This window comes from Perca flavescens, chromosome 1 (assembly GCF_004354835.1).
Source record: "Perca flavescens isolate YP-PL-M2 chromosome 1, PFLA_1.0, whole genome shotgun sequence".
NCBI lineage: Eukaryota > Metazoa > Chordata > Actinopteri > Perciformes > Percidae > Perca > Perca flavescens.
Genome location: NC_041331.1, coordinates 26,700,235 through 26,727,421, shown reverse-complemented (window position 1 = coordinate 26,727,421; position 27,187 = coordinate 26,700,235). Strand labels below are relative to the sequence as shown.

The 27,187-nt window shown below is 40.3% G+C and overlaps 4 protein-coding genes across 12 annotated transcripts; 3 read left to right on the top strand and 1 right to left on the bottom strand.

Annotated features, from left to right (window-relative positions):
* The first annotated feature begins 156 nt into the window (after positions 1-156).
* Positions 157-3,886, top strand: cenpn (centromere protein N). 2 transcript variants are annotated; one of them, XM_028581767.1, is made up of 10 exons: positions 157-533; positions 690-735; positions 813-872; positions 1,180-1,253; positions 1,392-1,565; positions 1,677-1,778; positions 2,515-2,569; positions 2,712-2,821; positions 3,008-3,144; positions 3,483-3,886. In XM_028581767.1, the coding sequence occupies exons 1-10, from the start codon at positions 363-365 to the stop codon at positions 3,625-3,627; spliced, it is 1,074 nt and encodes a 357-aa protein (XP_028437568.1). In that variant the 5' UTR covers positions 157-362; the 3' UTR covers positions 3,628-3,886. The 2 variants fall into 2 exon arrangements, with proteins under 2 accessions (XP_028437568.1, XP_028437576.1); XM_028581775.1 differs by having other exon boundaries at positions 158-533; positions 3,008-3,131.
* A 2,491-nt stretch (positions 3,887-6,377) lies between these two features.
* Positions 6,378-12,324, top strand: atmin (ATM interactor). 5 transcript variants are annotated; one of them, XM_028577426.1, is made up of 5 exons: positions 6,635-6,718; positions 8,514-8,621; positions 9,281-9,406; positions 9,731-9,930; positions 10,048-12,324. In XM_028577426.1, the coding sequence occupies exons 3-5, from the start codon at positions 9,314-9,316 to the stop codon at positions 11,825-11,827; spliced, it is 2,073 nt and encodes a 690-aa protein (XP_028433227.1). In that variant the 5' UTR covers positions 6,635-6,718; positions 8,514-8,621; positions 9,281-9,313; the 3' UTR covers positions 11,828-12,324. The 5 variants fall into 5 exon arrangements, with proteins under 5 accessions (XP_028433218.1, XP_028433227.1, XP_028433254.1 ...); XM_028577435.1 differs by lacking the exon at positions 6,635-6,718 and adding an exon at positions 7,164-7,228; XM_028577417.1 differs by lacking the exon at positions 8,514-8,621 and having other exon boundaries at positions 6,378-6,718.
* Positions 12,325-15,080: 2,756 nt separating this feature from the next.
* c1h16orf46 (chromosome 1 C16orf46 homolog) lies at positions 15,081-19,390 on the bottom strand. Of its 4 annotated transcripts, none has more exons than XM_028577473.1 (3): positions 19,228-19,390; positions 17,118-17,342; positions 15,081-15,912 (listed from the first exon to the last, which is right to left on the bottom strand). In XM_028577473.1, exons 2-3 carry the CDS (start codon positions 17,307-17,309, stop codon positions 15,142-15,144), a joined length of 963 nt encoding a protein of 320 aa, XP_028433274.1. In that variant the 5' UTR covers positions 17,310-17,342; positions 19,228-19,390; the 3' UTR covers positions 15,081-15,141. The 4 variants fall into 4 exon arrangements, with proteins under 4 accessions (XP_028433274.1, XP_028433289.1, XP_028433282.1 ...); XM_028577488.1 differs by lacking the exon at positions 19,228-19,390 and adding an exon at positions 18,618-18,690; XM_028577481.1 differs by lacking the exon at positions 19,228-19,390 and adding an exon at positions 18,026-18,127.
* LOC114555244 (protein phosphatase 1 regulatory subunit 3E) lies at positions 18,036-20,332 on the top strand. Its single transcript, XM_028577495.1, has one exon. It carries the CDS (start codon positions 18,463-18,465, stop codon positions 19,384-19,386), a length of 924 nt encoding a protein of 307 aa, XP_028433296.1. The 5' UTR covers positions 18,036-18,462; the 3' UTR covers positions 19,387-20,332.
* The last annotated feature ends 6,855 nt before the right edge of the window (positions 20,333-27,187 follow it).

Sequence of the window (27,187 nt, the reverse complement as noted above, 5' to 3'; positions counted from 1 at the left end):
CCTTTATCGAATACCACTGTGCAGATGTTACTAATTGTAGATCATAATAGGAGAGAGTAGCATCTGGAGCATAGACTGTGCTATTAACAACTAATTAAATACAGTCTATGATCTGGAGCGACGGTACTGGAGTTACTACCACTCCAACACAACAGAGGGCGCTAAAGGAAACGCGTAACATTTCCTGGCGATATCTGATTGGTTGAATTGTTTGGTCTTTTGAAGGCGGTTTGTTTGGAATTGTGCTACTGCCAGAGACGGTTTAGAACAGAGGATCTTTACTACTGCCATCGTACAAACCAATACAACTATATAATACAGCTAGCTACATATCATTAAAACTAGCTACTGTCCGAAGAAGAATGGATGAATCTACGAAACGCTTACTGCAGCGACTCATTAGACGGATACCGACTCAAATGCTAAGAACAACGCTGGACAAGTGGGGCCGTTTGACTGGGGGACAGCTGCACTCCATGGATTTTACTCAGTCAAAATGGGCGTTAACGGAAAAACTACTCGCCATTTGCGAGGTAGCTAAGCGACTCTTTTTTTTTTTTTTTTTTTTTTTTTTTCCTGAAATAGAAGTTGTTGTGTTAAATTTACAGTGAAAAAAAAATAAACGGACAGCCTGACTAGCGTTGGTGTGTATTTCCTGTCTTTTTAAACCTCGCTTCTTACCTTTACAGGAAAATGAGTTGGCAGTTAAACACATCACAGAACTCGAGATGATATGTAAGTCAAGTGGAATTATTTTCTCATTTGACAACCTACCGTAACATCCCAATCCAATAACGCCTCTTGTCTCTCAGATATCATTGACAATCCAAACCAAGGAATGTGGTATGCCTTCCAGCTCATGGACCCTGAAGGTATGTCAAAGCACTTTTACCATGGAGGACTGAAAGCCTGCAGCTTTTCATTCTAACAATTCACTACAGCTGCTTTTGGGATCAGGGCTTTCTTTCTGGTTGAACATGTTGGTAACTTTCAGTCCTGCGGGAGTCTCACCATGAGTTTTACAGTTATAAAGCAAAAATGTTTCTCTTTGTATGGTCGTGTGACATATTCTTTATCGGTTTATGATTGTATCTGTATATGCTTATGGGGAAGTTGAGTTTACTAATCAAGCCCGTATTGTTTCTTTAATGTTTGGTTATCATTTTCTCTGTTTTCTAGATGATGCTCACTCTGTAGAGCTGACACAGTTCAAGGAACAATTTAAATCTCACCTCAGAGAGCTCATAAGACATGTAAGCCAGATTTTCCTCCTCACACAAGTTACAAATATTGTTCATTTTATAGTTGTATCTTTTGAAAGACATTGTATGGGCTTCTTTGTGTTTTAACATAGAGAATATTAAAAGTCTGCTTTTCACATTGCATTCAAGGTGTCTGTCAAAATTAAGAAGCACACAGATGAAGCTGTATGGATTCGGATTGCATGGGGAGACACCTTCTCTCGGCCCAACCACATGAAACCAACATATGTTGTTCACTCTCTTCAAACCCCTTATGTCTTTGTGACCAGCCTGACTTCGAAGCAAAAGCCCCTGTTATCCCAGGTGAGGATTGAGTTTCATATTCAATCCATGACATTGTTTGTGTTGCCAGGTTGCAGTGTTTTTTTTTCTGTCTTTCCATCCCCCTTTTTAAGAGAGTGATGTACTTTGCAGGCCTTGGTTCTGTCCACCAGATATCAAGCTATCAAGGATGCTAACCTCAGTGGGCGGAAACTCACTGCCATTAGAGACCTGCTGATGAGGCAATATCACCAGGTGAGTCATTTCTAACTACCACCATACATTGCTCTGTATGCCCTGTCTTCTCCACTTAAAGCTTGTTTTATGGTTTTGCCGAGGCTCCACGCAGAGCTTTCGCCGGAGCCTACGTAAGTGGCCTGAAGTTTATACTTGTGCGTCGATCTCTTTAAGACAGGGGTGTCAAACTCAACTTCACTAAGGGCCACACTGGAAAATAAGAATCACATCAAGGGCCAGACATGTTTACTTTATTGATATGCTTTTATTGAATCAAAAAAGTCAAGTATCTTTGACTTATTGCATGTGTCATATAGTCTTCTCACTTACAGTTTTTAAAGTCAGGAAAAAGTTCCTCAGCCATCATAGAAAAAAAAGACGAAAAACTAGGTGGGCCAATATGTATTGTGAACCTAAATTGATATGCAGGCCGGATCATAATCTGCAAGGGGCCGGATTTGGCCTGCGGGCCTTGAATTTGACAAATGTGCGTTAAGAGAATAGCAGGACTGGTATGTGTGTATGCTCGTGGGGAGTGTTTGGCAGAGCTAGTGAGAGAGTGATGGTGATTAGTCTGTGTCGAGGGAGCCACTGAACAAAGGGGAACCCATAGCTTAGTGTTAACCTATTATAACACTTGATTAGGGTTTTCTTATGAAAAGCACAACTGTGGTATATAGTTCACAGAAGGATTGAACTGATGTTGTGAATTATGTTTTTGGTGGATTTTGATTTTTGTTTTGTTTGTTTCTAGGTGTTTCCCACCAGGTATCCCACCCCTCTTGCAGAAAATAATCCAGCTGTCTCAAGTATGTTTATCAAATCATTTGATCGAACCACACATACTCACACATACTTAATTTGCTTTGCTGAATTTATTTGGTCTTTATGTGCACTTCTGGTAGAGTTCTGTATTGTGATGTATGTATTTGGCTTGCTATCTATTTACAGACCAACACATAGAAAAAGAACAAGCTGAGTCTGCAGCAAACAGACTTCAGGCAGCCTGTGAGGCCTTTGGTGGTGGGATGTTACCTCAGCTACAGTCTGCAGTTTACAAGGTATCCTGAGGCATGCTTGTGTTTTAAAACGCTGAGTTTCAGTTTTGATAGTTGGGTATCAAAGTAAAAAAAAAGGTGCATAACTTGTTGTCTCACTATATCAGTTTAAAAAAAGAAAAAATCAAAAAAGGTCAGTATCCGTTTGTCCTGCAATCATCAGAATTATGTTTTGTGTTCTTTCCTCAGCTGGAGACAAAATTCCGAGACCACAGCAACAAGACCATGACAGAGCGGGAGGAGCCCTTCAGATGTGTTGTCAAATTTGCAAGCACCAACCTCCTGGAGTCACTCAGACACTGTGCATCTTCAGGTACAAAGAATTTGTAAGCCACAGCCATGCTTTTTTATTTTTTTAAAGAAAGAAATGAGACTGACTTGTAACAGTCTGGTATTTTGAATGTTTCATAATCCTAATGGCGATTCCATAAATGACCACAAGAGGGCATATATATATAGATATAGATATATATAGATATATAGATCGATCTATCTATCTATCACTAGAGGAATATGCCCACTCACTGTAATGCTTTTAAAACATTATATATTGTTAATATGTCATGGTCAGTGCATTTAAAGTGTGTTTTTTTTTTTTTTTTTTTTTTTTTTTTAACTACGTAAGTCAGTTCAACTAATTTTAATGTATTTTTATATCTTACAGGAATTGCCTCCACCCCTGTCACACCTCTGCTCTCCTCTATCCCCCTAAAAGGAAAGAATTATTTTGTTATCACAGACAATGGCCCAGGTCCCTCCTCACAAATGCGCCAACCACAGAAATGATGGGTGACAAGCACTTGATTTAAAGGTCCAGTGTGTAACCTGTTTAGTTATTCATTAGCAAAAATCTGTGTTGCCCGTTCACAAACTTTTCATTTTTCATGGATATTTACCACCACCATCATTTCCAAGTATTCCTTTTGGCGTGAAAGTTTACATTTGCATTCGCATGAACTGGGGTAGACACTCCATATTACGATACGATAAACTAACAGGTGCTGCTAATGGGTATTGTAGCTTCCCGTCCCCGGCAAGTTTGAAGAAGGAAACATGGAGGACCACATGTATTCAAAATCCAAATTTCAGGAAATTTTGCCCAGAAAAAGGATATTGAAAAGAGCAAGAGACCGGCTTTTTGAAGCGTGAAGGCTACCTTAGCTGTAATACGTACTTTGAACTGCGTGGTGCGAGAGTTGATTGCGATATATGATCTCAACGCTAGATGGGAGAAATTCCTACATATTGGACCTTTTTTAAAGGATTCACAGTGTGGCCTGCCATGTCTAGTCCACCCATGGTTTGCCTTTACATTCTATCATCGATCTGATGTGTCTTCATGTGCTTACATTTTCAAATATGTCAGTTGGCAGTAGATAATTGTGATTTTATTATCTTTTGTTGGTGTTTAACCCATTCAGACCTGATCACGCATCTGTGTGTGTTTACCTTTAAGACCTGATCACGCATCTGCGTCATTTTGAGCGGTGTCATCTTTTTCAAGGCACATGGCCAATTATATGTTCTGTGATTGGCTGAAATATTCTTGGGGTGAGTGACAGAGATGCATAGGGATTTTGTTATGATTTCTTAGACGCTTTTATCCAAAGTTCGATCCAAATAATACAAGAAACAAAATTAACATAAATTAATATGTAATTGTTATGTAAAGAAGAAGTAACCCTCTGTTTTGTTTTGGGGTTTTTTCTATAACTTTTTATCAGTGATGTTCACTTGTCACTTTGGTACCTCAAAAGTATGAAATAATGAAATAAAAAAGGATCTGTACTGATTTTCAAAATTTTCTTGATATTTTTTTTTCAAATGCATTTGAAGATTATGGACAAGCAAGTCAGTCGCAGCAAGTTGAAAGCCAAAGAAGTAAGCTCTCAAATGCTTTTTATTCCATGTTTTTATCTGCTATAGAGCCTGAGAAATTAAGATTTTAGTAGGCTTTGACAAATTTTGACAAATATTTCTGGAAACCCTTAGGTTTTGGGAGGGGGTTACAGAAAAGTACTTAGGCAAAAAAGGCCTTTTTTAGCAGGCGTTTTAGGCCTAAATGGGTTAAGTGGCAGAATGTTACTACGGTGACATGTTTTGTATGTCCAAATGAAATATAAAAGCAGGATTTTTAATATTCTTGAAGGTTGTAACTTATTTTATCACACACACTAGTCATCATTACATATTTTTTCTGTATTTTTCATCAGCTGTAGTGTTCCAAAAATGTGTTATGGAGTATTTGCTTGTGAAAGGTATGCTGGAAGTTAGAGATGGCCCGATACCACTTTTTTGCTTCCCGATACCGATTCCGATACTGGAACTTGCGTATCGGCCGATACGAGTACCGATCCAATACCAGTACTCCAGTACTTCCCGATACCAATACCAGCGTTTTAGGCAGTATCGGTATCGGAACATCTCTACTGGAAGTAAACTAGCTCATAAGTGGGTATGTGCTGTCATTGTTCCATGGTTCATTTAAACTCTATGGTCGTTTCACAAACCATTTAGGATAGGTTCACATTTTATCAAATCACAATTAAAACAACACTCACATGCCCACACATACATTTAAAGCATTTCTCTAGGCTTCTCTTCAGACAGACGGACGGACGGACGGACGGACGGACGGACTGTATATTGCCTCCGGCAATACCAAAGTAACCGAGCGTTTCTTATATTGTCTAGACTCACTGTTTGACTTTACAATAAAGACACGGGCTTCCAATGCCGGAACCAAGACGGCACTGCACGTCTCACTTTATTTCTTCCCAACACAGTCAACCATCAGAAAATCATAGACAGTATATATAATGGACCAACAGAAAATACAACCCTTTCTCCACTTCTGTTTTCCCTTCAAAATAAAAGCTCCATGTTTACTACAACTTCCTCCTAAGCTTTAACTGAGAGGTTACACAATAAAATACCTTACACCAATATATGTGTATGTGGTCGAGGTAGGCATATGCGCCGGCTTAGAAGCCTTATAACTGGTGTGCTGACTTCCCCCACACTCTTGTTTGGTGGAGGAGTCAGAAGTGTTGGCCAATTAACAGCAACGTGTTTGTAAACTGTCGTATTAAAAACACATTGCGCACAATTGATCTAACTAAATGTATTTACAAGAAAGAATGTAATTGGAGAACATCCAACCGTATTTGCATTTCAGACTTTGTTCTCAGATTCGTTGGCAGTCTTATAATTTACTGTCCTTGAGTTAGCAGATTCCCAGTCTGGAATCCAGTTTCCTTTCTATATCTAAATATTAATCCATTACATGAAAATTACTTTCATCTCCTTACTTTTTTCACGAGAGGATACATTTTAATCAATGTATTAAATATATACATTATTAATAAGAATGGCCTTTTCAGTTGCCGTAGTTGCAATACACTATATGGATGTAAATTGGGAGGCACTACAGGGGGTTGGTGTTGATGACCATCATCCATGGTGTTTTAAAAAAAAAAAACGCACCACCGTTTTATTAAACGTTTTGCTGTCCACCGGAAGGGGAGGGACTTCGCCTCAGTCTCAGTGAAAAGGCATAGAAAGGTGGCGAAGCAGCCTTTCAGGCAAAGCTGAGGGAAGGAATGCCACAGTTTATTCAACGCTGCTGCTGGGGCTCTCTGCTGAACGCAGGACTGTCAACATAGAAACATGGCTGCCTCTGCGACGAGCAAGGCGAATAACAGAGATAACGCTACTACAGACAGTCCGAAATGTCATGAAGAGTCTCTGTCGCAGTCACGTGAAATAATAAAACCCAGCATCACGGAGCTGACTAAAGAAGTGAGGACCAACATCCTCTGCACCGTGGAAGGATGTGGGAAGATTCTCCCCAACACACCTGCATTGAACATGCATCTTGTTAAGTCACACAGAATAAAGGTAAACGTTTACTTAACCTGTTCGATGGGCATTTGTTTTATGCGTTGACAATGCTAACTTGGCTAGTTAACTCATTAAGGTGAAACCGCTGTCATGAAACTGGAAAACGCAAGTCCTCCATAACAACTTGGTTTTTAGCTAACGTAACACACAGTAACTGTTAGTGATGCTTCGCAAACACGACGTTAGGCAAAAGTTCACTTAGTTTTTGTGAGTAAACCTACGTGACGTAATTGACTTAGTAACAGAACGTTTGCTGTTAGCGAGCTAGCTAGCTACATTCTAACTAACGTTAGCTACAACGTTACTTGTTATTATGTTACCAGTTAACGTCAACGTTAATGATTTGGATCTAGCGTGATGTTCGCATTTTTCAATACAGCTTTACTAACACCCTAACTAACGTGAGTGGACTGTTTTGTAGTTGGGGAAAGGAATTTGTGAAGCATCTGATTTGACCGTGCTAGTGTGTGAATGGAATCTGTTTATTATTTTAAGGCCATATTAATGGTAAGGGTTTCTTTTACCTTTTTTGAACTACAACAAACATGATCTCTGACTGTCTGTCTGAGTCTAATCTACTAGCCTACTAATACTAAACAGTCAAAGTGGAGACAGCCATTAGCATTTGGACCAAAGTCGACTGTTGATCCTGGTTCTTATGTCCTCACTGGAGTGGCATGGGCTTTTCGTGGGAGGCAGTAATTCACTATTTCCCCTCCATGAATGAAGTCCTTTGCTGGGAAAGGCTGCCTTTTGTCCTGCAATAGACTAAGGACTTTGTTTAGAATAGGTGAATGTTGGAATTTGAATTAGGTTAGAAGTAGTTAATGTGGCCCAGTTTTTAGTTGTTTAAAGGCCCAATCAAATATACATTTGAGGTACAACCAGGTATATTTGAAAGTTTGAGTCTGTTATTTAGTCAGTCATAATTTAAATAGGCCTATTTTTTTACTCCAATGACTAAATATTACTGGTGTAAACAAACCCTTAAGAGCGACAGAAAACTTTGATAGTTGCTTTTCATGTTCATTAATCCTTGTACTTAAAGACTTGTCAGTGACGGCAGATTCCAATCCTGTTCTGATATTTTATTGCTCAGGCACACTTTCATATTGTTCCTTTTTATTGGGTGTAAAGAAAAGAGAGGGAGCAGCATGTTATTTTTAATCCACAGCTATGTATAACTGTCAACAGTGGTATTCTGTTTGAAATGATGACAGATCTTAAATACTGAAAAACTCACTCTGTATGCTTCCTCTGCATTATTCATGAAGTCCGACTACAAGAATAAGGCATGAAGTGGGGGCACCATACCTGTTTTTATTACGTCCTCTTTAACAGCGCTTTACCTCTACTGCATCATTGCACAGAAGTAATGTATTTGCTGATCACTCACTACCGGTTTCTTCTCGGTCGTTAAGACAGATACGTTTCATTTGAATTTGTTCACTCAACCCAGTTCAGACTCCTTTTCATAAGTTTAATGTGACTGTTTTTATCTTGACTTTTAGCGGTCTTTCTATCCATATCATTGACCTCTGCAACAAGGAGAATCCGATTTAAACTATTACTCCGGCTGTGGACTGACCCTGGTGTATCAAAGACGTGCTCCCTCATTTGGCCACAGCCAGCTACTGACTTATGACTAATAATGTATTGACATGACTCAGGTTTATCCCTAGGGACACATGATGTAGCTGAAGCCACTTGCAAAAACATTCATTGTTAGCAAAGTGTCTGTTAATGCTAACTCCTGATGATGAAGCCGAGGTAGCTGTTCTGCTCCCTCCAGTGTTGCAGCAGATGGAGGTGACCTTGACCACTGGAAGGCTGCAGTATTAGTGACTGTTATGGACTGTGATGGTTTTGTCTGTTTTCCCCCGGGCAACATACATTCAGTGTAGGTGCTGGTTTCAGTATTAATGATATCCATTGATTTTTTTTTTTTTATATACATTCAGCTGACAGCTGCTTTAGCAAGTCTGCCTAAAACAGGCTTATATCCCATGTACTGCCAAGCTCATTCGTTTCTTTTTTTCAGTTGAGTAAAGCAGAGCCTACTGTACATACATAAATGTGGTTTCTTGAATAAGGTTATGTTTTTAATGAACATATCATATTTACCTACACTGACTAAGGAAAGCAAGGCAATTTACAACCATCCCTTTTGTTTTCTGCAGTCGTAATGATGCCTTTGAAATATGAATAAAAATTGGTATAAAAAGACAACCTTTTTGTAGTTTACGGTGTAAAGTGTAGTAGACATTGAGTGCCTTTTACAGCAGTTACAGGTTGGTGAAGGTCAAGTAAAACCTCAGCTTATTAGCTATAATCTTAGTTGTCAATAAACCTGTTAGATTGCTAACTTAAAAATGACTTGAAAGCACTACAGGCCTTTCTGTTGGTTGCTTGTATTTATGGGGATCAAGGAATTCAAGGTATTCTTCACAACACTCACTGTAAGCCATGCTGAGTAAGGGTCTGATATAAACATCCAAAATGCAAATATTCCTCTGCTTTGTCCTCTCTTTGTCCTTTTGCTGGCATTGTGACCCTCAGGATGGTATTGTCAATCCTACGGTCAGAAAGGACATGAAGGGCCCTCAGAAGCTTTACTGCTGTCCAATTGAAGGATGTCCCAGAGGGCCTAACAGACCTTTTTCCCAGTTCTCCCTGGTTAAACAAGTAAGCCTTTCCTCCAATTATCTCTAACCCTATCCATGCCATCAATTGAGTAAAATTATGATTTTGCAGTTCTACGGAATTGCTCCTAATGTAATATGTTAAAAAAAAAAATTCTATACAAATGGTGTGATACTGGTAGAGTTTATCTATATATATAAATCCTGAATACTTTTCTACTGCAATGTGTTGATCAATACTAGATACTGTTTGTCTTATTTAAAAGCCTACTTGTATCTAATAAAATCCTTAGATCTTTAACCCCTCCTGCAATGCTGAGACCAATTGTTACATATATTATTTTCTGTTTGATCTGTTTCATCGTAGCACTTCATGAAGATGCACGCAGAGAAGAAACACAAGTGCTTCAAGTGCAACAATGGCTACAGCACCGAGTGGGACCTAAAGAGGCACATAGAGGATTGTGGGAAGACCTACCACTGTACATGTGGCTGCCCCTACGCTAGCAGGGCTGCTCTACTCTCGCATATCTACAGGACAGGTCACGAGATTCCTACAGAACACAGGCATGTACCGGCATAGCCCAGAGTAATTTGTATTGAAACTTTGCTTTAGGTTTGGCTAAAGATTAATTTGGCTTTCGCTGTATCTGTTTTTTGTTTCTTTTTTTGTTGTTTCTACAGAATTCCTCCGGTAAAAAAGCGAAAGATGGAGAAACTGAGTGGTTCTGAAAAGGTTAAGGCCAATGAGTCAACCTGTCAGATCATGCCTGCTAGTAAAGAGCTGACAGAGACTGCTCTCCCTTCTGATACACCTGTTCATATCCCAGACTCATTGAATCAGAAGTCCAACCCCCGTAAGATCCTCCAGAAGTTGCTTCTACCAAAGCCCAAGATGGCTTTGGTCAGCGTTCCTGTGATGCAGCTGGCCCACCTGCCAGTCCTTCTTCCCTCTACAGAAAGCGGGGCTCTGAGGTCTGTAGTGCTGGCAGTAGACGGTCAAGGCTCCGTCCGCACCCTGCACCTCCTGCCACAAGCCATGGGAGCTGTGGTACCCCAACTTGATGCTAAGAGTTTGTGTTTCAAGGATAGCATGCCTACTTCCCGCTCTAGCCTGGGGCCCATTAACATTGGGGTGCAGGTCAGTCTGGACACTGCAGGCACCGATGACTCGGCCAGCCTGGCAGGGCAACGGGGAAGAAGCACCTCCACCAACATTCAGACGGACAAATCATACTTGTCAGCAATGCTCACAGGAGTGGGGGTTGGGGAGGGGATGGGCTTGTGCTCTGTGGGTGAGTCCTCAGTGTCGTCCTGCTCCCAAACAGACATCAGCGTGAGTGCCCAAGTCCTCCTGCCAGTCAGTGTTGAAACCCAGACATTCTCCTCCCGGACCAAAGCCACATCCTCTATTGGTGCTCAGACAGACAGCCAGTGCATGAGTCAAATTCCTTGCTCCACCTCATCTGTGCCCCCATACAAAACCAGGCAGACACAGACCTATTTTGCCGTGCCACAATTGGAGGAGAAGGCTCAGGACCAGGCTATCCTGTGCTCTGACTTATTTGGCAGTGACTCCCTCAGTGTCTCCACTCAGACTGCTCTGGAGATAGATGATACCCTCACTGTGGCAGGAAGCAGTATGTATGAGGACTCCAAGTCAGCTGGTGGTATGTGTTTCGGGGTGCAGACAGATGAGTTCAATTCAAACAGCATGGCAGATAACCAGACCCAAACAATGACCTTGTTAAATGACCTAGAAAATATTCTGTCTGGCAGCATGTCAGGCCACCAGGGGCTCACAGAAGCGTCTGCAGGTTGCGGCTCAGGTCTGGGATCTGTTCAGGAGCAACACAATGGCATTGACTTTGACTTTGAAGAGTTTCTCAACGCCGTGCACATCCAGACGCAGACGGAGGAGAGTGAGCTGGGAGGGCTGGGTGGCGACACGCCGCTGGAGTCTCTGGACATCCAGACCCAGACGGACTTCCTCCTGATGGATGAACTGGACCAAAGCGAGGGACCAAGTCGAGTACAAGCCAGCGACCTGGAGCTATTTGATACTCAAACTCAGACTGACCTCAATTTTCTGCTGAATGCCGGAAGCCACATGCCCCTGAGCAGCATCCTACGACACTCAAGCTTTTCCATGAGCACAGAGTCTTCGGATACAGAAACGCAGACAGATCTCCCGTCGTTCGCCACCGGTCTCTCTGCTCAGACTCCTGTGAGTCAGGGTGAGCACGCAAGGCTGCTGAACAGCACAGAGACGCAGACTGTGACCAGCCAGGCAGAAGGCCTGGGACACCTCTTCCTAACGAGCAATGAAACACAAACTGTCATGGATGACTTCTTGTCGGCAGACATGGCGTGGAATATGGAGTCTCATTTCAGCTCTGTGGAAACTCAGACGTGTGAGGAGCTCTGTGCTCTCTTTCAGCACTCTGAGAAACCCAACAGCTGAAGCCCTCTTAGTGAAGCTGCCTAAGCTTTTGCAGTACAGGTTTTATAATGGTTGTCAGTTCCTGTAAAAGGAATCGGTCTACGCTGTCCTCCAGCGGACCACAGTCTTGGCAGTAAGAAGTCTGCGAAAATGTCTTTTGAACATTCCAGTGGAGACATCATGTCCAGAGCCTTTCCAGGTATACTGTATATCCTGACCATCTCTGTTGCACTTTATTAGCTCAATGGGCATGATTTATCAGCTCTTTACAGTTTACATATTTATTTGCACATAAAGTAACCTTGTTTGTGTCTTGTCTGAAATGCCAGTTTACTTTGTTGTTAAAACTTTTTTAGTGTATAACCACCGTGACTGGTTTTCACTGTTTGGTCTTACTATAAGTTTAAAAATGACTCAACGTTTCATTAATGTTAGATCTGCACTTAAAAGGGATGATGTTTAAATATGCGTAGCTGTTGAGAAAAAGCTTATAAAATTGTTATATGGCAGATATACTGCATGAAAACAATTTCATCTCCGCTGTACAGCAAGGACCATTGTGCATTTACAGTAGTTTACGTATATATGTTTGGAAAAGTGCATGAAGCCTTCACTTGGTCAGCAGCACAGAAACATAAAATATCTCTTTATGCGTCTAACGGCTGCCTTGTTGACGTTACCTTGTCAGCAGCAGCAAGACCATAAACTCTGAACGAAATCCTGCAAGCTTCATGTTACCCAAAAATAAAGCCTCAACAGTGAACAAGGCATTGCTCAAAGCCGTTACTACCGTTACTCTACAGATGTGGCACAAGTAAAAATGAATTGTCTGTCTTGTCAGATGTTGCACACCTTTCATTGAAATGTGATTATGAAGTTTGATGTTGTCTGGACACTTTTTTGTGTCTGGGATTCTATAGCTAAGCAGTGAGTTCAAGTGAGTAAGCAGACTAGGTCGTAATTGTCTTTGACTTATTCGTTAGCTGGGTGTAAGTGTATGCAGTAGCACTACTCTGTTGAAGTGATCCAGTCATTTTACTGTACAGCAACACAGTGGATTAGCACAGAGCTATTGTACATGTTCACCACCGATTTTGACTGAAAGGAGTCCTGAATTTCTTCCGATGTCACCGTTAACAATCAGACACAGTAGGTTTATTTTTGTATCTCTTCTCCAAGCATCTAAAGCTAATGTTTTGATTTCATTTTACTGGTGCACGGAGTTACCTCATAAAGCACAGGCACCACATGCAGACTGTGCTCCACTTAGGAACCCAGAGCTATTAGGCCTCGATTATTTGTTCATTTTGTTACGTTGGTGCCTTAACCCAAGTATTACCTTTTGTTAGTTATGTTACAATTTGCTGCTTTTAAAATAATTATTTATCAGAATTACACTGGAATTAGTTTTGGAAAATGAACAAGCACTGAAAATGTGTCCTAATCCTTTCAGTCTTTGCATGTTTAATCCATTCTGTATCGGTTTGCATGAAATAGTGGAATGTCCCTAATCGTTCTCCATAGTTTCTATGGAAAGATTTATGTTCTGTCACATGAAAAATAATGCTATGCAGCATTTTATTGAAGAGAATTTGTTTGATGCCCTCTCACTATTTTTATTGACAGGGTGGTTCATGCTGTTACAGTTTATAGATCTTTGTAGAAACGGAAGAATGTACAGAACATGACACTGTGCCCAACTATAACATGCTTTATTTTTTTGCACCATTTCCAAAATGTCCCTGTGTTTACAAGGATTTTGACTTTGAACTTCAAAATGTCTTATATTTAGATCAGTACTTTTAGTTTGTGGTTCTTGAATTCTTGAAGTGCAGCAGTATAGCTTCTCCCTGCTGGTTTAGTGGCACAGGGAAACGCCTTGCTTTAAAGAGAACTATGTGTTGAAGCCTTGTCAGTCCTAAGTGTCAGTTACAGTGCTTTATTTTCTCTCTGTAGGGAATGCATGCAGATAATTTCCCAGCACAGAATATTTTGTATTAGCAGAATTTGAGTTTCTGTTGCCTATATGTGTAGAGTTAATGGTTGCCTTGATTAATTGTTGAAGCTACACTACAAGATGTTCATAATAAACTGCTGGAATGTGTATATTGTGCTCCTTGTCACTTATTATAAAACAAAAGTGGAAAAAAAAAAAAAAACATTGCGCTCAACCAATACAAACTTAAACAAAGTGTGCGTAACCACAATCTGTGTCCAAAAAGTACAAATACTCAGTCGGCTTGCTCCTTTTAATACAGCTCTCTGTTCACCATAGCGGAATAAACGCCACCCATGTATTGGTTCTTCGATGTGCAATACATTTTGTTCCCCTGTACTTAACAGAGCTGAATTAAAGGAGATTTGGTTGTGAATACCCTTTTTTGTACTTTGTACATAGAACAACATAAAACTGTATGTGTCTTTCACCTTGATACTGTTACGTCTAACCCAATGTAGACATGCTGAATCCTGGCTTGTGCTGGATATAGCACCTCTTTACAAATTGGTTTTAATTAACCATTTAATTTGACACGCACATTTATGTACGACAAACGTTTTGTCTTGTGATTATACAAAAATCCCAGTAAGTGGATCATTTTTTATTTTACAGGGCAGCTAAACGACAAAGAGGTAGTATAATAAAGCAAAGTAACAAGATAATCCCAGTTGTAAATAACGTTGCAGTGATTGGCTGGCCTTTAGAGACCAACACGACATACAGAGTGATGAGGGATCTCAGCATAAGGCTGCACTGGTAACCCTTGCATAGTGCACTGACTGACATCACTGACTGATAGAAGACTAAAGTTGTATATAATTAAATTTGACAGAGCAGATGCAGTTTGGCAATGGTTTATATCATCACATATAGTCACAGGCTACAGTGCAACACTTGGGTTCTAACGGAGTTGTAGCTTGTGGCTGAGGTTTACATAGTAGAAAGTGTGAGGCAGGTGCACTGCTATGCTTCTTATGAGGTAGTTGCACTGTTGCTAGGTAACTAGAACAGCTGAAAAAGCACTTGTGGGAACTGGTTGGAACAAAATAAAGGCGCACGACATAAAGAGCCTCAATGCTCTGTTCCCCTGACTGCTATTTTAGGGCTAGCATGTTCTGAAGTGTTATGCCAGACTGAACTGAGTGAACACTAAACTAAATGAATTAACTCTGCAATGAGTTACTTTTGTCTCATACCTTGATTTGTTCTATAAACTAACTATTTTGATGGAAACATTGTATGATGTGGGAAGGCTAAGTCACACACAATACAAAATAAAATAAAGCATGTTTTTACTTGGTAGAAGAAGAAGAGAGTTTAAGATGACACTAGCATACTACATACACACAGTCTTGCTGGGGTGCGTATGGGCTTGTGCACCTGCTGCAGTGCTGGAGTGGAGGGCCTGTGTGAGGCTCTTGCCCGTTGAGTAGCTAGCGCGGTGCAATGTGTCAGGTTTGGAAGACATCGGTACTTGATACCTCTTGGGGATAGAAACATGCACAGCAGAGAACAAGTGGAGGTTATGCTGACATGCCCGGTACTTGGAGGTCAGGGCCGCAGAGTACGTGGGAAGCTCTGGGTTAGCAATAGGGTCCACTCTTGTTCCTCTCGTCCCGCTCTTCTTATCAAACATGAAACCATTTTCCTCTATGGGTTCTCCTCCTGGAGCCGTCTTGCCACTGCAGAGCTGGATGACTTTTTGAGGACTCCGGTGTGGTGATTTAATTGGTGGTAAAAATGTGAAGCTTTTAATGGGAACCACTGTATCATTAGGCCTATGCCTGTGTTTCTCGGGCTTAGTGGGCCTGTTCTCCAAGTATTTTGAAGGGAGATGGTGAGGCTGCAAAGAGGTCTCTCTGAGCATCCCTTCCTCCCCTATCTTTTCTTTGAGTATATTTGATGTGGTTTTCTGCATTGCATTGAGGACAGGCACATGAGACTCACAGCAGTGCTGTCCAATGCTGGCTGAGCTGTCTGCCTCAGGGATCGTTGGGTCAACAGACAAGGGGGTTGGGTTGTCAGCCTCCTTATGCATTGGTTTACTGTACCTCTTCTGAGTCAAAAGTATGCAGCTCAGTGGAGCAACTCTGGCCCAACCATGAACCTGTTTTTAAATTAAAAATAATGTTGCATGTTAAAAAAAAACTTAAATATAAATTGAAAGTTAGTAAAGTGGTGGAAATTATGATGATACTGGTATGTGAAGCTACATCCACACTAATACATTTCCTTTTTTTAACGGCCTTTTGAACCAAAAACAATCTTCGATCCACACAAGTGTTTAGGCTCTGTATCAGTAATGATATCCGTCAATATTGACCTAGTCTGGATCAATGGAAGTACATTTCCAAAATAACTTGCATGGACGCCTGGCTAATCGTAGCGTGCAAATGCAAATGAAGGGCGGGTTTTGCCTACAACTGCAGTTGGATCATAACGCCATAGTCCATATTAACTCGTGGTGTAACCATCCTTATTCCACAGCGCTGTGGGGATAGGTCTGGCAATGCGAGACTTATTAACCTAACTAGTCTGACAACGCATATCACATGACCATTCGCATACAGTGGGCATGCGCATGCCGGTGTAAACAGGAAGCAGATTGTCTAACTTTACAGAAAATACTTTGGAGAAAGAACAACAATGGCAAAAAGTAGGACCAGGGATTTATTTGCTTGGATCGAAGATGAGGTGGAACTGATACTGAAAGGTATGTAAGCCCACCTAACGATAAGATTGACTGATGTATGTCGTCGTTTCCAAAGATCTCAGTTTCTGCCAGTCTAGACTACAAAGCAACCCCGGAGTTTTCAAACTTTAACGGGTTTAGCAGTATTTCCAAATGTCTCCATTTTAGGAGGTCAGAAACGCCGGATTAGCATGGAAGCAAGGAGTAAACATAGCAATATATAATGTTTTAAACTAAATGTATTAGTGAGGATGCAGCCTGAGATGGAGTAATAATGATACCAATATCAGAAAAACATAGCTTACTATATACACAGTGTATGTATGTATGTATGTATGTATATATATATATATATATATATATATATATATATATATATATATATATATATACTGTATGTCTCAACACTAGTAATATAATCAATAAGAAATTGAAGCAGGTACTATTTTATACATTTGTTCTTCTCATTAGAAAATAATTTTGCCACTCACTAAAAACTGTGATAGAAGACAGAATCGACGTGTGCTATTGGTACAACAGTACAACAATCAGATAAAGGAAGGCAGTAAAAAAAAAAAAAAAAAAAAAGGTTTGCAGTAAGAAGATTTTCATTCACTTACAGCTTCTTCCCAACCAGGGTAACAATGATACTCATATGGCTCCTGTTCTTTCATGAAATCCTCCTCACTAATATCTAGAAGTGAATCGACATGTCTCCTTTCTTTTGTCTGATCCCCAGCTGCGTCCTCCTGTGTTGGAAGCTCCTCTGATCCCTCCACAGTTGTGTGATCCACTTCTTTTAAGGTCGCCATTATGTAGTTAACTCATGTGTTTCATGGTGATATCTAGAGGGAAAACAAACAGAACATACAAAAAAAAAAAATAGCATGTAAAAGATAGCCGGCCTGTTGTTGAGTTCTCTAAGTCAAGTTACACAAAACAGTTTGGTTTTGTTAGAAACCTTGAAAACTGACGTCACCAGACTTCACTCACTAAAAGGAAGAAGACATCTGGGATCCTGTAGCATTTTAAATGGGTTTGAAAAGCACAATTCACATACAACGGCTGCTATCTATCGTGATGAGTTGTCTTTGTTGTCGACAGAGTTCATTAGAGAATGCCTTTAGAGAGACGAGCTGCAACGCCGTCGTCATAGCAACTCGTAGAAGCTGCACAGGGAAGATGTGACGTAGAGAAAAGGGGAAGGAGTGAATGCGCTGCTGCTCCCAGATGAATTATTACATCTCTGTTATGCAATAGACACGGTAGGCTACCCCCGGTAATCCGGCGGTTCACGAAGCAGTAGAATAGAATACAGTAAAACAGAATAGAATAGTGACTTTTGATTGGAAATTGTTGGTATGAATATTAAGCCTAACTATCACAGAAAATTCAATTAAATGTGTTTATTTATTTTCTGTGGGTCTATCGGGGTCATCATTATGCGGCATTATGATGACCCCGATAGAAAATAAACAGAAAATAAATAAACAGTGGCAGTGTAAAAAGGGGAAGTTAACCGTGTTACCACTTGTGAAGCAGGAAACCATTTTGGTTAGTTGAGACGTTCACTTCTGCACGTATGCTACAGAAGTCAAACCCTGCTCCACGCAATTCCCGTCAGCTGTGAGAGGACATGTTCATCACACGGAAATGGAAACGAGCCATGGTCGCTGCTAAGAGAAAAGTCATATGCCTATTCTCTTTTTTATTATTATTTTTGTAGCAGACAATGGGATATATAATATTCACACGGCGGGATTTAAAGTGACTGATCTGCAGAAGGAAACGCTCACACCAACGGCTTGGTTTATTGGTCCAGAGCTGCGCAGTGTAAACCTCTGACGCAGCCGGAGCACCTATCCGCGGGGGGGACAGTGACAGCTGACTGCTCCATCTCTCGACACGCCGGTTTTTTCCCATCACGACCACTTCGGCTCTGCAGTGCAGGAACTGCTGCGTTTTATGGAAGCGGATCCCGTGCATCCTGTCGTGATCATGCTGCCCCCAAAGAGTTGCCTGCCGAGGAACTACAGCTGCATAGCCGGGCTGTTCGGAAGCCTGGCAGAGGCAAACCCGCGGCTTGAAGATGGGGATGATTTGGACATGATCAACGGTACCTGTGAAACCACCGAGAGCCCAGTTGTGGAAGAGAGACCACGGGGCAGAGAGGTCTCCCTGAAGCCTACACAAAGTCCAAATCTGCGTCGGAGGTGCAAGTCGCTGCCCACACCCACAGAGAGAGCAAAGTTAGAGATCGCCCGCAGAAGAAGCCCGACCAGTCAGAAAACGGTCCGGTTCGCCGACTCACTGGGCCTGGAGCTCATTTCAGTGAAGCACTTCGATGATACAGATGAGCCACAAGTGCCGGAGCGCATATTGGCCAAACTAGCCAAAGGACCCGTCCACCTTAATCATTTGAACACAAAGTTCCCCCGTGTTCCTGCGCAGTCTACGTTCATGGAGTTGCTGTTCACCAACCCAAGCACAGTACCCGGCTTTGAGCAGAAAGTGAGGGAGGTGAAAGTCATGTTAGAGTCCGTTGAGGTAGATGAATTCAGCCTCTCCGGGTTTGTGCGCGTGTTGAATCTGGCTTTCGAAAAGAGCGTCTCTTTGCGTTATTCTCTTAACAACTGGATTACATGCATGGACAGCCTGGCGTCCTATGTTCCCGACTCAAGCGACGGTGACACTGATAAGTTCTGTTTCAAGATAGTCATGCCTACTTACCTCGACAACGGAGGCACATTTCAGTTTGCAATTAAATACTGTGTTGGCGGGAAAGAGTTCTGGGACAATAATAATGGGAACAACTACAAAGTGCGGCGTAACCGGTTCAAGATGTCCCCACCCCGGGAATGGGAGAATGGATGGATTCACTTTATCTGAGCTTTGTCTGCAGTGACACACTGCGTGCGTAATTTGTGCGTAACTGATCCCCGGGTACTTTAGGTTTGACTGTTGCTTGTTAAGATTATTATTTTTTCTTTCCCCTGCCGTTGCCAGCTATACACACATGCTCTGACTCTGACAACAATTTCCAACAATGATTCAAACAGGCTATTCGCCCCGCTGTGGTAACAGATTGATTGGTGAAGACTCGGAAGGGATTCTGTTAGAACATTTGCCTTTAAGTCAGGGCTCTGTACAGCTTGGTACCCTTTGGGGGGCAATGTCACGTTATGTAATGTAGAAACACGTGCCACGGAAAACGTGCACATAATGCCGACTTGAGGCATCACGGCTCCTTTCAAGGGGTGCTGTAAAATGGTTTGGTGGCAGGAGATGTTTAAATTATCCGTTTGTTTTTCATGTGTGCAAAAATATCGGCTGGATGGGAAGCAGAAAGCATCACATCTTGGCTGATATGGATGCCAAGCGAACCTAGTAGCATACACTGGTTGTCTCCTGCAGGCTGGGAGAGACATACACACACTGACTTACTGAGTTGACAGACCAAAATATGTGGCAGGTTATTATGTTATAAAAAAGTTGTCTAATTTCCCACTGTCATGCCATTGAAAAATGCCTTATTTTAAGCCATTATGTTGGAATTAGACTAAATGCATTCAATGGTTATCATCAAGCTTTCAAGGCCTTCACTGGGAATTTGTGTCCATATACCTGTTGGCTTTCAATCCAGGGACATACTCATAAACTATTCAACATCCATTCTTTTGCTGAATTAATGTCAAAAATGTTATGGTTTTGCCCAAATAAAAAAAAAAATCAGGGGTCTAACCAAAGTTCAAAGACGATTAAAAAGTTTTCATTAGGAGAAAAAAATCACTTAAAGGTCCCATGACATGGTGCTCTTTGGATGCTTTTATATAGGCCTTAGTGGTCCCCTAATACTGTATCTGAAGTCTCTTTCCCAAAATTCAGCCTTGGTGCAGAATTACAGCCACTATAGCCAGTCCCACAATGAGCTTTCCTTAGTATGTGCCATTTCTCTGTCTGTAGCTATTGAGGAGGAGAGAGGGGGGGCAAGGTGGAGGGTGGGAGTGTGGCCTTGACCAACTGCCACGTTGCTTCTTTGAAAGCCATGATGTCTCTCTCTCATTGGTGGGCCAAATTCTCTGGGCGGGCAAAGCAGAGAAAGGGGAGGTAACCTTGCTCCTTATGACCTCATAAGGAGAAGATTCCAGATCGGCCCATCTGAGCTTTCATTTTCTCAAAGGTAAATAAAGTGAAATTTTCATGCCATGGGACCTTTAATTATAATGGCATCATGCATATTTCATCAAATCATAAAAGCTGTATTTATAAAGAATGGTAATACTGTACTAGGGATAACAATGAACCCCTTGAGCAGGTTTGCTGTCCCACCAAGGACAATACATTTAGTAGCAATGTTTGCCAAGTTAAATTTACCTCAAATTACTTGCAGACCTTTTCTCTTCTTCTTCAGGTTGATCGTTGTAAAACAGATCTTATTTTCACAGTAATTATTTTCTAACGGATACATTTAAACTGAAAAGTATTATTGTACATTTGCAAATTCAAAACACAATGCATATTCATTTCTAATGTTCTTGATTGCACTGTGTAACTCTGTTTTTCATAGAGCAGAGTTATAGATAAAGTAGCTATTACACAGACTACTGTGTTTAACCGGCTGTAAAGGTACTTGATAATATCCTCAGTCACCACTGTGCAAGAATAGTGCTGCTCCTGACCCCACATGATCTTAATGCTTTGAACCACCTGTCTGATATTTCCATCCGTAGATGGCAAACTGTTGTCTGATTACTTAATTTCCATACTATAAGCCTTGATTGATGTTATACCACCAGTCTGCCCTCTCCAGACAACAGCTATTCCATATACCGTTTTTTTTTATTAATTCACTGGCGGGTAGTCTTTCAAACCTGGTTCCGACCATTTGTGTTATCATGTACTTGGCTTGCATGTTGTAGTCTAATGAGTTTACTTAAAATGCAAATATTCATTAGTCTTTATTTATGTGTACAATATAATCACTGTTTCTGGCCATGTAGAAAGTTGAGACTCCAGTTTAGAGAGTAGAGGATCAACAGGCAGGATGCTTTTAATTCCAGTGCTCTGACTGAAATCTGTAAACATCACTTTGTCCTTTGTTTACATCATTACGGCATCAGAAGGAGGCTCTCCATTTAATGATGCCATCAGCTTGTAATGTGGATAAAGACTATTCCTGTAAGCACTTTGTTTTTGGAGCAGTTCCGCTGTGAATCCATCAGAAATGTTTGTCTTTAAATCTGACATGGTTTTTAAGGCTGTACCTGGTGGTGTTAGAATTGTTTTGCTAAAGTAAAAGATAGCCAGCTCTGAGTTGATATTTTCTTTCTCTACATTTATCACAAACATATCTGCATTTTCTCACCTGTTTGTTTTAAATACACTGTGGATATAAAAGGTCTTGCCACGGCAGAGCTTATTGTGTGTGATGTTGTTAAATCACTGGGCATTTGCATATTGTCTGCTTTGGTCCTTGTACACACTCAGAATTTATGCTGTGCAAAACCAGAAAGCATTAATTATCCAGGCTGAGACTTCTGATGTGGGTACTGAGAGATGCATCAATATAAATGTATCACTGCCAACACAGATTGTGTTTATTAGATTTGAACATCTTAGCAAGATCTGCTCTGTTAACAACAATGTATAGTTTGAGATTGCTTGACATAAATGAGTGTTTGAATATGATGCTTTCTCTATTTTTTCATCACATCTTTAGTTTAAGTTTCCAAAAAGTATGGAAACTGTAAGATACCAGTTTTAGCCCGGTATCTCCCACACTGCTGTTGTTATCGGTGCATCCCTACCATACAGAAAATGAAGGGCTTCTGGTCTGATTAGATTTTCACCTCAATGTATGCATAACATTTTTCATTAGAACTCACTGATATATAGATATGTATGTAAATGTGTTAATGTTTCATATTGAATGTCCTCCTGTAACCGTTCTATCCTGTGTGTACTTTTGAAGCATTTGAAAGGCAGAATTGAGAGATGTGAATTGTAAAAGTTTGTAATCTGACGATCCTGTGAAGTTGGAAAACAAAAACCCAAATTTAGTTGATTCTTTAAGCACACTCACTATTAGATTGAATTATTATTAAACCTTTCTTCAATATAATTTAATATAATGCTTGTTAAATAGGTAATACCCCTAACTGTGATCATTTGTCTCAATTGATGTTGCAGAAGATATTGTGGAAGTTTCCCTGAAATACGTACGTGAGCAGTACACCTGACTGAAATTAAATACATTGGAAACCCCATGTGCACAAATATACTGTAGGTGTACACTGCCTTTCTAAAATATGGGTTTACTTAGGGACAAGTTGCAGTGATGGAAGAATGCAAGTGCTTGTTTGTTAGGAAATAATGTGATGATGGATACAAATATGTGGACTCTGAACAATGACAAAAGGACATATATGGGCAAGATAGGTAACATGATACCTTTTTGCATGAGCGACTTATGATTGTAGCTGATACTGAGCAGACCAAGCAGGTCTAATGTACTTTGAGTGAGAACAAGGAAAGGGGCAAGGTTGCAAGTCACTATATATATATATATATATATATATATGAAAGCTTCTCCTGTAAATAGCTACTAACCAAGATGTTTTCCATTATTTGTCCCATTTTACTGCTTTTTTCCTCTGTGGAAAGCCTAAATCACCTCTGTCTTATTTATAACCATTGTATGGCACTTCATTTATTTCAGTGAGTTTTTGGTTTTTGTAAATCCTATGCAACCCCATATGTGTTCTAACATCTGCAGTCATCTTACTGTGTTATTCTGCATTGTGTGCTGTCTTTTATTTTCTCTTTCGCAGTGAACGTTAACCATTTGCATGTACAGCAGTAACATACCTTTATTTTTACGTTTAGTTTTTAATGTAACCTATATTTTGTTAAAACAATGGTTAATAAAGGAATTTGTGATGGAAACTAAATATTCTGCCAGTACTTCAAACTATCAACATGTTATTTTTATATTATAGCCTTTATTTAATTTCTCTCTTCTTACTACATGAACAGTGAGTGAATACAATCGGTTGCATAATACTGTAATCAGTTGTTTCAAAATCACATATCTTAGAATTGCAAAACTCCACATGTAAATAATATATTACTGTGATGCAGTGTGTGTTCCCAAGGTGTCTGACAATTCGATCAGCTGAGGATCTTATTTGCAAAGGGCTGTTGCTGGTCTCCAGTCATAAAGCAGCATACTGCAGTGGGCTGTAGCCATCGCCATTGTAGACATAGCTGCGGACATGTCCTTGAATTGATTACAGTCTGCAAACACGCCCCCTTCTGTTTATGGAAAGGGAGGGGTTGGAGCTTAAAGCAGGAAGAAGTGTGGGGGAGCTGAGCAAAGGTGCAATAAGCAGCATGTCAAAGATTTTATAAAAAGCTAATGATAACATTGTATTTTTGAGCTTTTTCACTTTTGGTTACATCCCTTTGGAGACATAAGTCCTCGAGGCACAAATAGTTAGTGCAGCTATTTAACTATAGTCAGACTTAATGCATAGCTTTCCTCTAATCAGCTGTTTAAAGCTTGGCAGAGACTTAAAGTGAAAACCATATATTAGATCTGAACATTATAAAACATCCCCACCGTCATGCAAACTCATGCATATCCCCATACCTAAGATTCATAGATTAGTGGTGGTATTGTTCTATTTCATTTCTTTTTCTGTGCTGTTTATGTACTAAAGTATTTTGGTTAACAAATACCAAAATACAATCAATCTACAATCTCTTTACTTCATACAAGCATCCCAGCCTTCTCTCTAAATAGCATATGTGATTCTAATAGGAGAAATAATAAGCCAACTGGCATGCAATTAAACAAAGCCACAGTCTCCAGAGTCCACTGACCAAGCCTGCGATTCTTTCATTAAAGGAATTAAATGGCCGATAAAGGCACTGTATAAGACTAGACTGATGGAAAGTAAAGTCTGATAATGGAGTCTTTTTTATTTGGAAAACTAACACAGTGAATGTGTGCTGCATTTAAAGCAGGTGTAGGTTGTGTATTTTGTGCGGGTGGTGTATTGGGAAGCCTCTGTGTCAGATTAGGAACACGATACTGCTTAATCTTCATGTACCGCTAAAACAGTGATGATGCTTACTTATGGTTGTGTTGACGGCGTCCCGACAATTTGTAGCTACTCTGCATGGCATCTTAATGCTTTCAGCAACCAGTCAGTGTGAATCCATATGGCCAGTAAAATAAAACCTGCTGTGAGAATCCAATGTAATTATATAATTAGAACTACTTATCAGTTGCTTTAAGTGGAAAATCACATAATTCCCCAGAATACAGATAAAGACAGATTAAAATATCAAATGTAAGTGAATGGTGAAGTAGGAAATTAAGACATTTAATTTGACTGCAGCATGGCACATTTGTCTTGTTTTTTTATATGACTATTTGTAAGATACACACAATATATATGAACATCAACTAATCAATTTACAGCAAAGTTGACTTTTGGCGTGACATCAGCAAAGTGCACGTATGCTTGTCTCTGTAATTACCCAGCTGTGGGAATCAGGAAACATTGTAATGCTGTGTAACAACAACTGCTTATATAACTGCTGTGTTCATGTGATGATGACTGTGTTCTGATTGTTCTCTCCCTCAGGCGTCTGGCTTTATTAGACTGCAACCACACAGCCATATTCATTCCACCTGCGTAGCTTCTCCCGCCTCATCCAAAGTGTGTCCTACGGTTTCAATCAGGGGCGTCGGACTGGGGTTAAAACCGATACTGATTACCAGGGCCCAAGGGGAGAGAGGGCCCTTGAAAAGTCTGTAATATATTTTTTTATCACCTGGATATTTTCATTTCCTAATTAAATTTCATAATGCATGTCAGATGAAATGTAAAGTTAGTGTATTGGCTGAATAACTTGGTTTATTGACCGACTACATTTTCTATACAGAAAAAGACTAAGGTCTCACCCACCCCTTGCTAATGCGCCAAATGGTTTAGTCCATCTGCACGCTTGAGCGTCTGGTGGAGCGCAAACTTCTGCTGTAGAAATGTCTTTCTCAAAGAAAGTCAAATCATGCTACCAAAAAAGAAAGGAAAGACAGGAGAAGGAGAGAAAACTAAATGAGGGGAAACAATTGGTAACTGACTTCTTTTCAAAGAAAGGTAAACTGCTTGAATATCTCCGTGACTGTTAGTGCTAAAAACAAACTGAGACCACCCATATAAAGAGCAGAACGTACACTTTCAAATGATAATTTGGTTATACATGTAATCTGAGGTAAAGGCTAAATAAATAAACTACACTAGCAATGCTGTTTGCATATAACACACCATTGTAATAGCCTAATTTAAAACATGTTTAATTTTAAATTAATAGGCTATAATGTCTATAATTAGCAATATGTTGAGGAACATCGGGGTCCATCAGGACTGCCTATGCATAGGGCCCAGGGTCTGGTGCTACGCCCCTGGTTTTAATATCATGGTTATGTCAACGCACACAAATAGGTTTAATGATTTCTAGGTTTAAAATATTAATGTGAGGCATTCAGAGAAATGCTGTGCCATGAGATTAATCCTGACTCAGCAGCATCCAGTGCGGCAGCGCATAGGTTACCGCCATAACCTCATCTCAGTGAACACTGGACCTGAATAATTAATTGGCTAAATGGTCTTTTACAACTTTGGAAAATGAATTCTGTTGTTTTGAAGTGTCTACTTGCACAGCTAACCAAGATGGCTCCCTATTTTCTTCGACCACAGCTGTTTCTTTTACTTTACTAAGGGTAAATCATCCATTGTGTTGCTTTCCCCAAAACCTCTTGTTAAAACTAAGCTTCTCCAATGTCTCAAAACAAATTCTTTTCCCATATACACGTATTTTCACTCTCTCACAAAGAGGTGAAAATCAGACGTGGCAGGAGTCATACTGAATCTTTGTCACAGTCTGCTTGCAGACCTTTCTCATCCTCTTTCCCTCTTCACAGCAAATTTCTTATCTCCTTTTCCTTGCTTATTAATAAGTTTTTTTGTAATCAATATACATTTTCTTATATATATTTTTGTAATTAATTTGATCCTCTGAGTGTGTATTGCTTTATTCAAGTTGGATGTTTTTTTTGTACTTAATCTATTGCATAATTTTAAAAAAACAAGTGGTGTATATCATGTGAACTTGTCTCATGAAAGGTCCAAAAACCACACCTACATGTTTTGTGGTTTTATAACAGTTGACAAAGACGAACAGTATACTGTACATGTGTGTTGTTTTGTGCTGAGTTCTGCTCTACTTGTGTTGCCTTTCTTTCTTGTTTATTTGTATTTTAAAAAGCCCTTTTTAACATTGAGGCCAGCGAACTACAGATGAAAAATCGCCTTTCGAGTAATTCTCGCATTTTTAACTACATATGATCATGTGTTTTATTAATTTGCACTGTCCCCTTCTTAAATAAACTCAATTGAATTGAATACATCATGAAATATTGATGGAGGGGGAGCCCAAATGTGCGTTTAGCTTTTGTCCCATTCACATGAAACCCTATTACTGTAGTAGGTCAACCGTAAACAGGCAGCTCCGCTACATCATACACTGTTTTGTTAGGTAAAGGTAGACAAACAAACTGACATAAGCACACACACGCACATGCACGCACGCACGCACGCGCGCACACACACACACACAG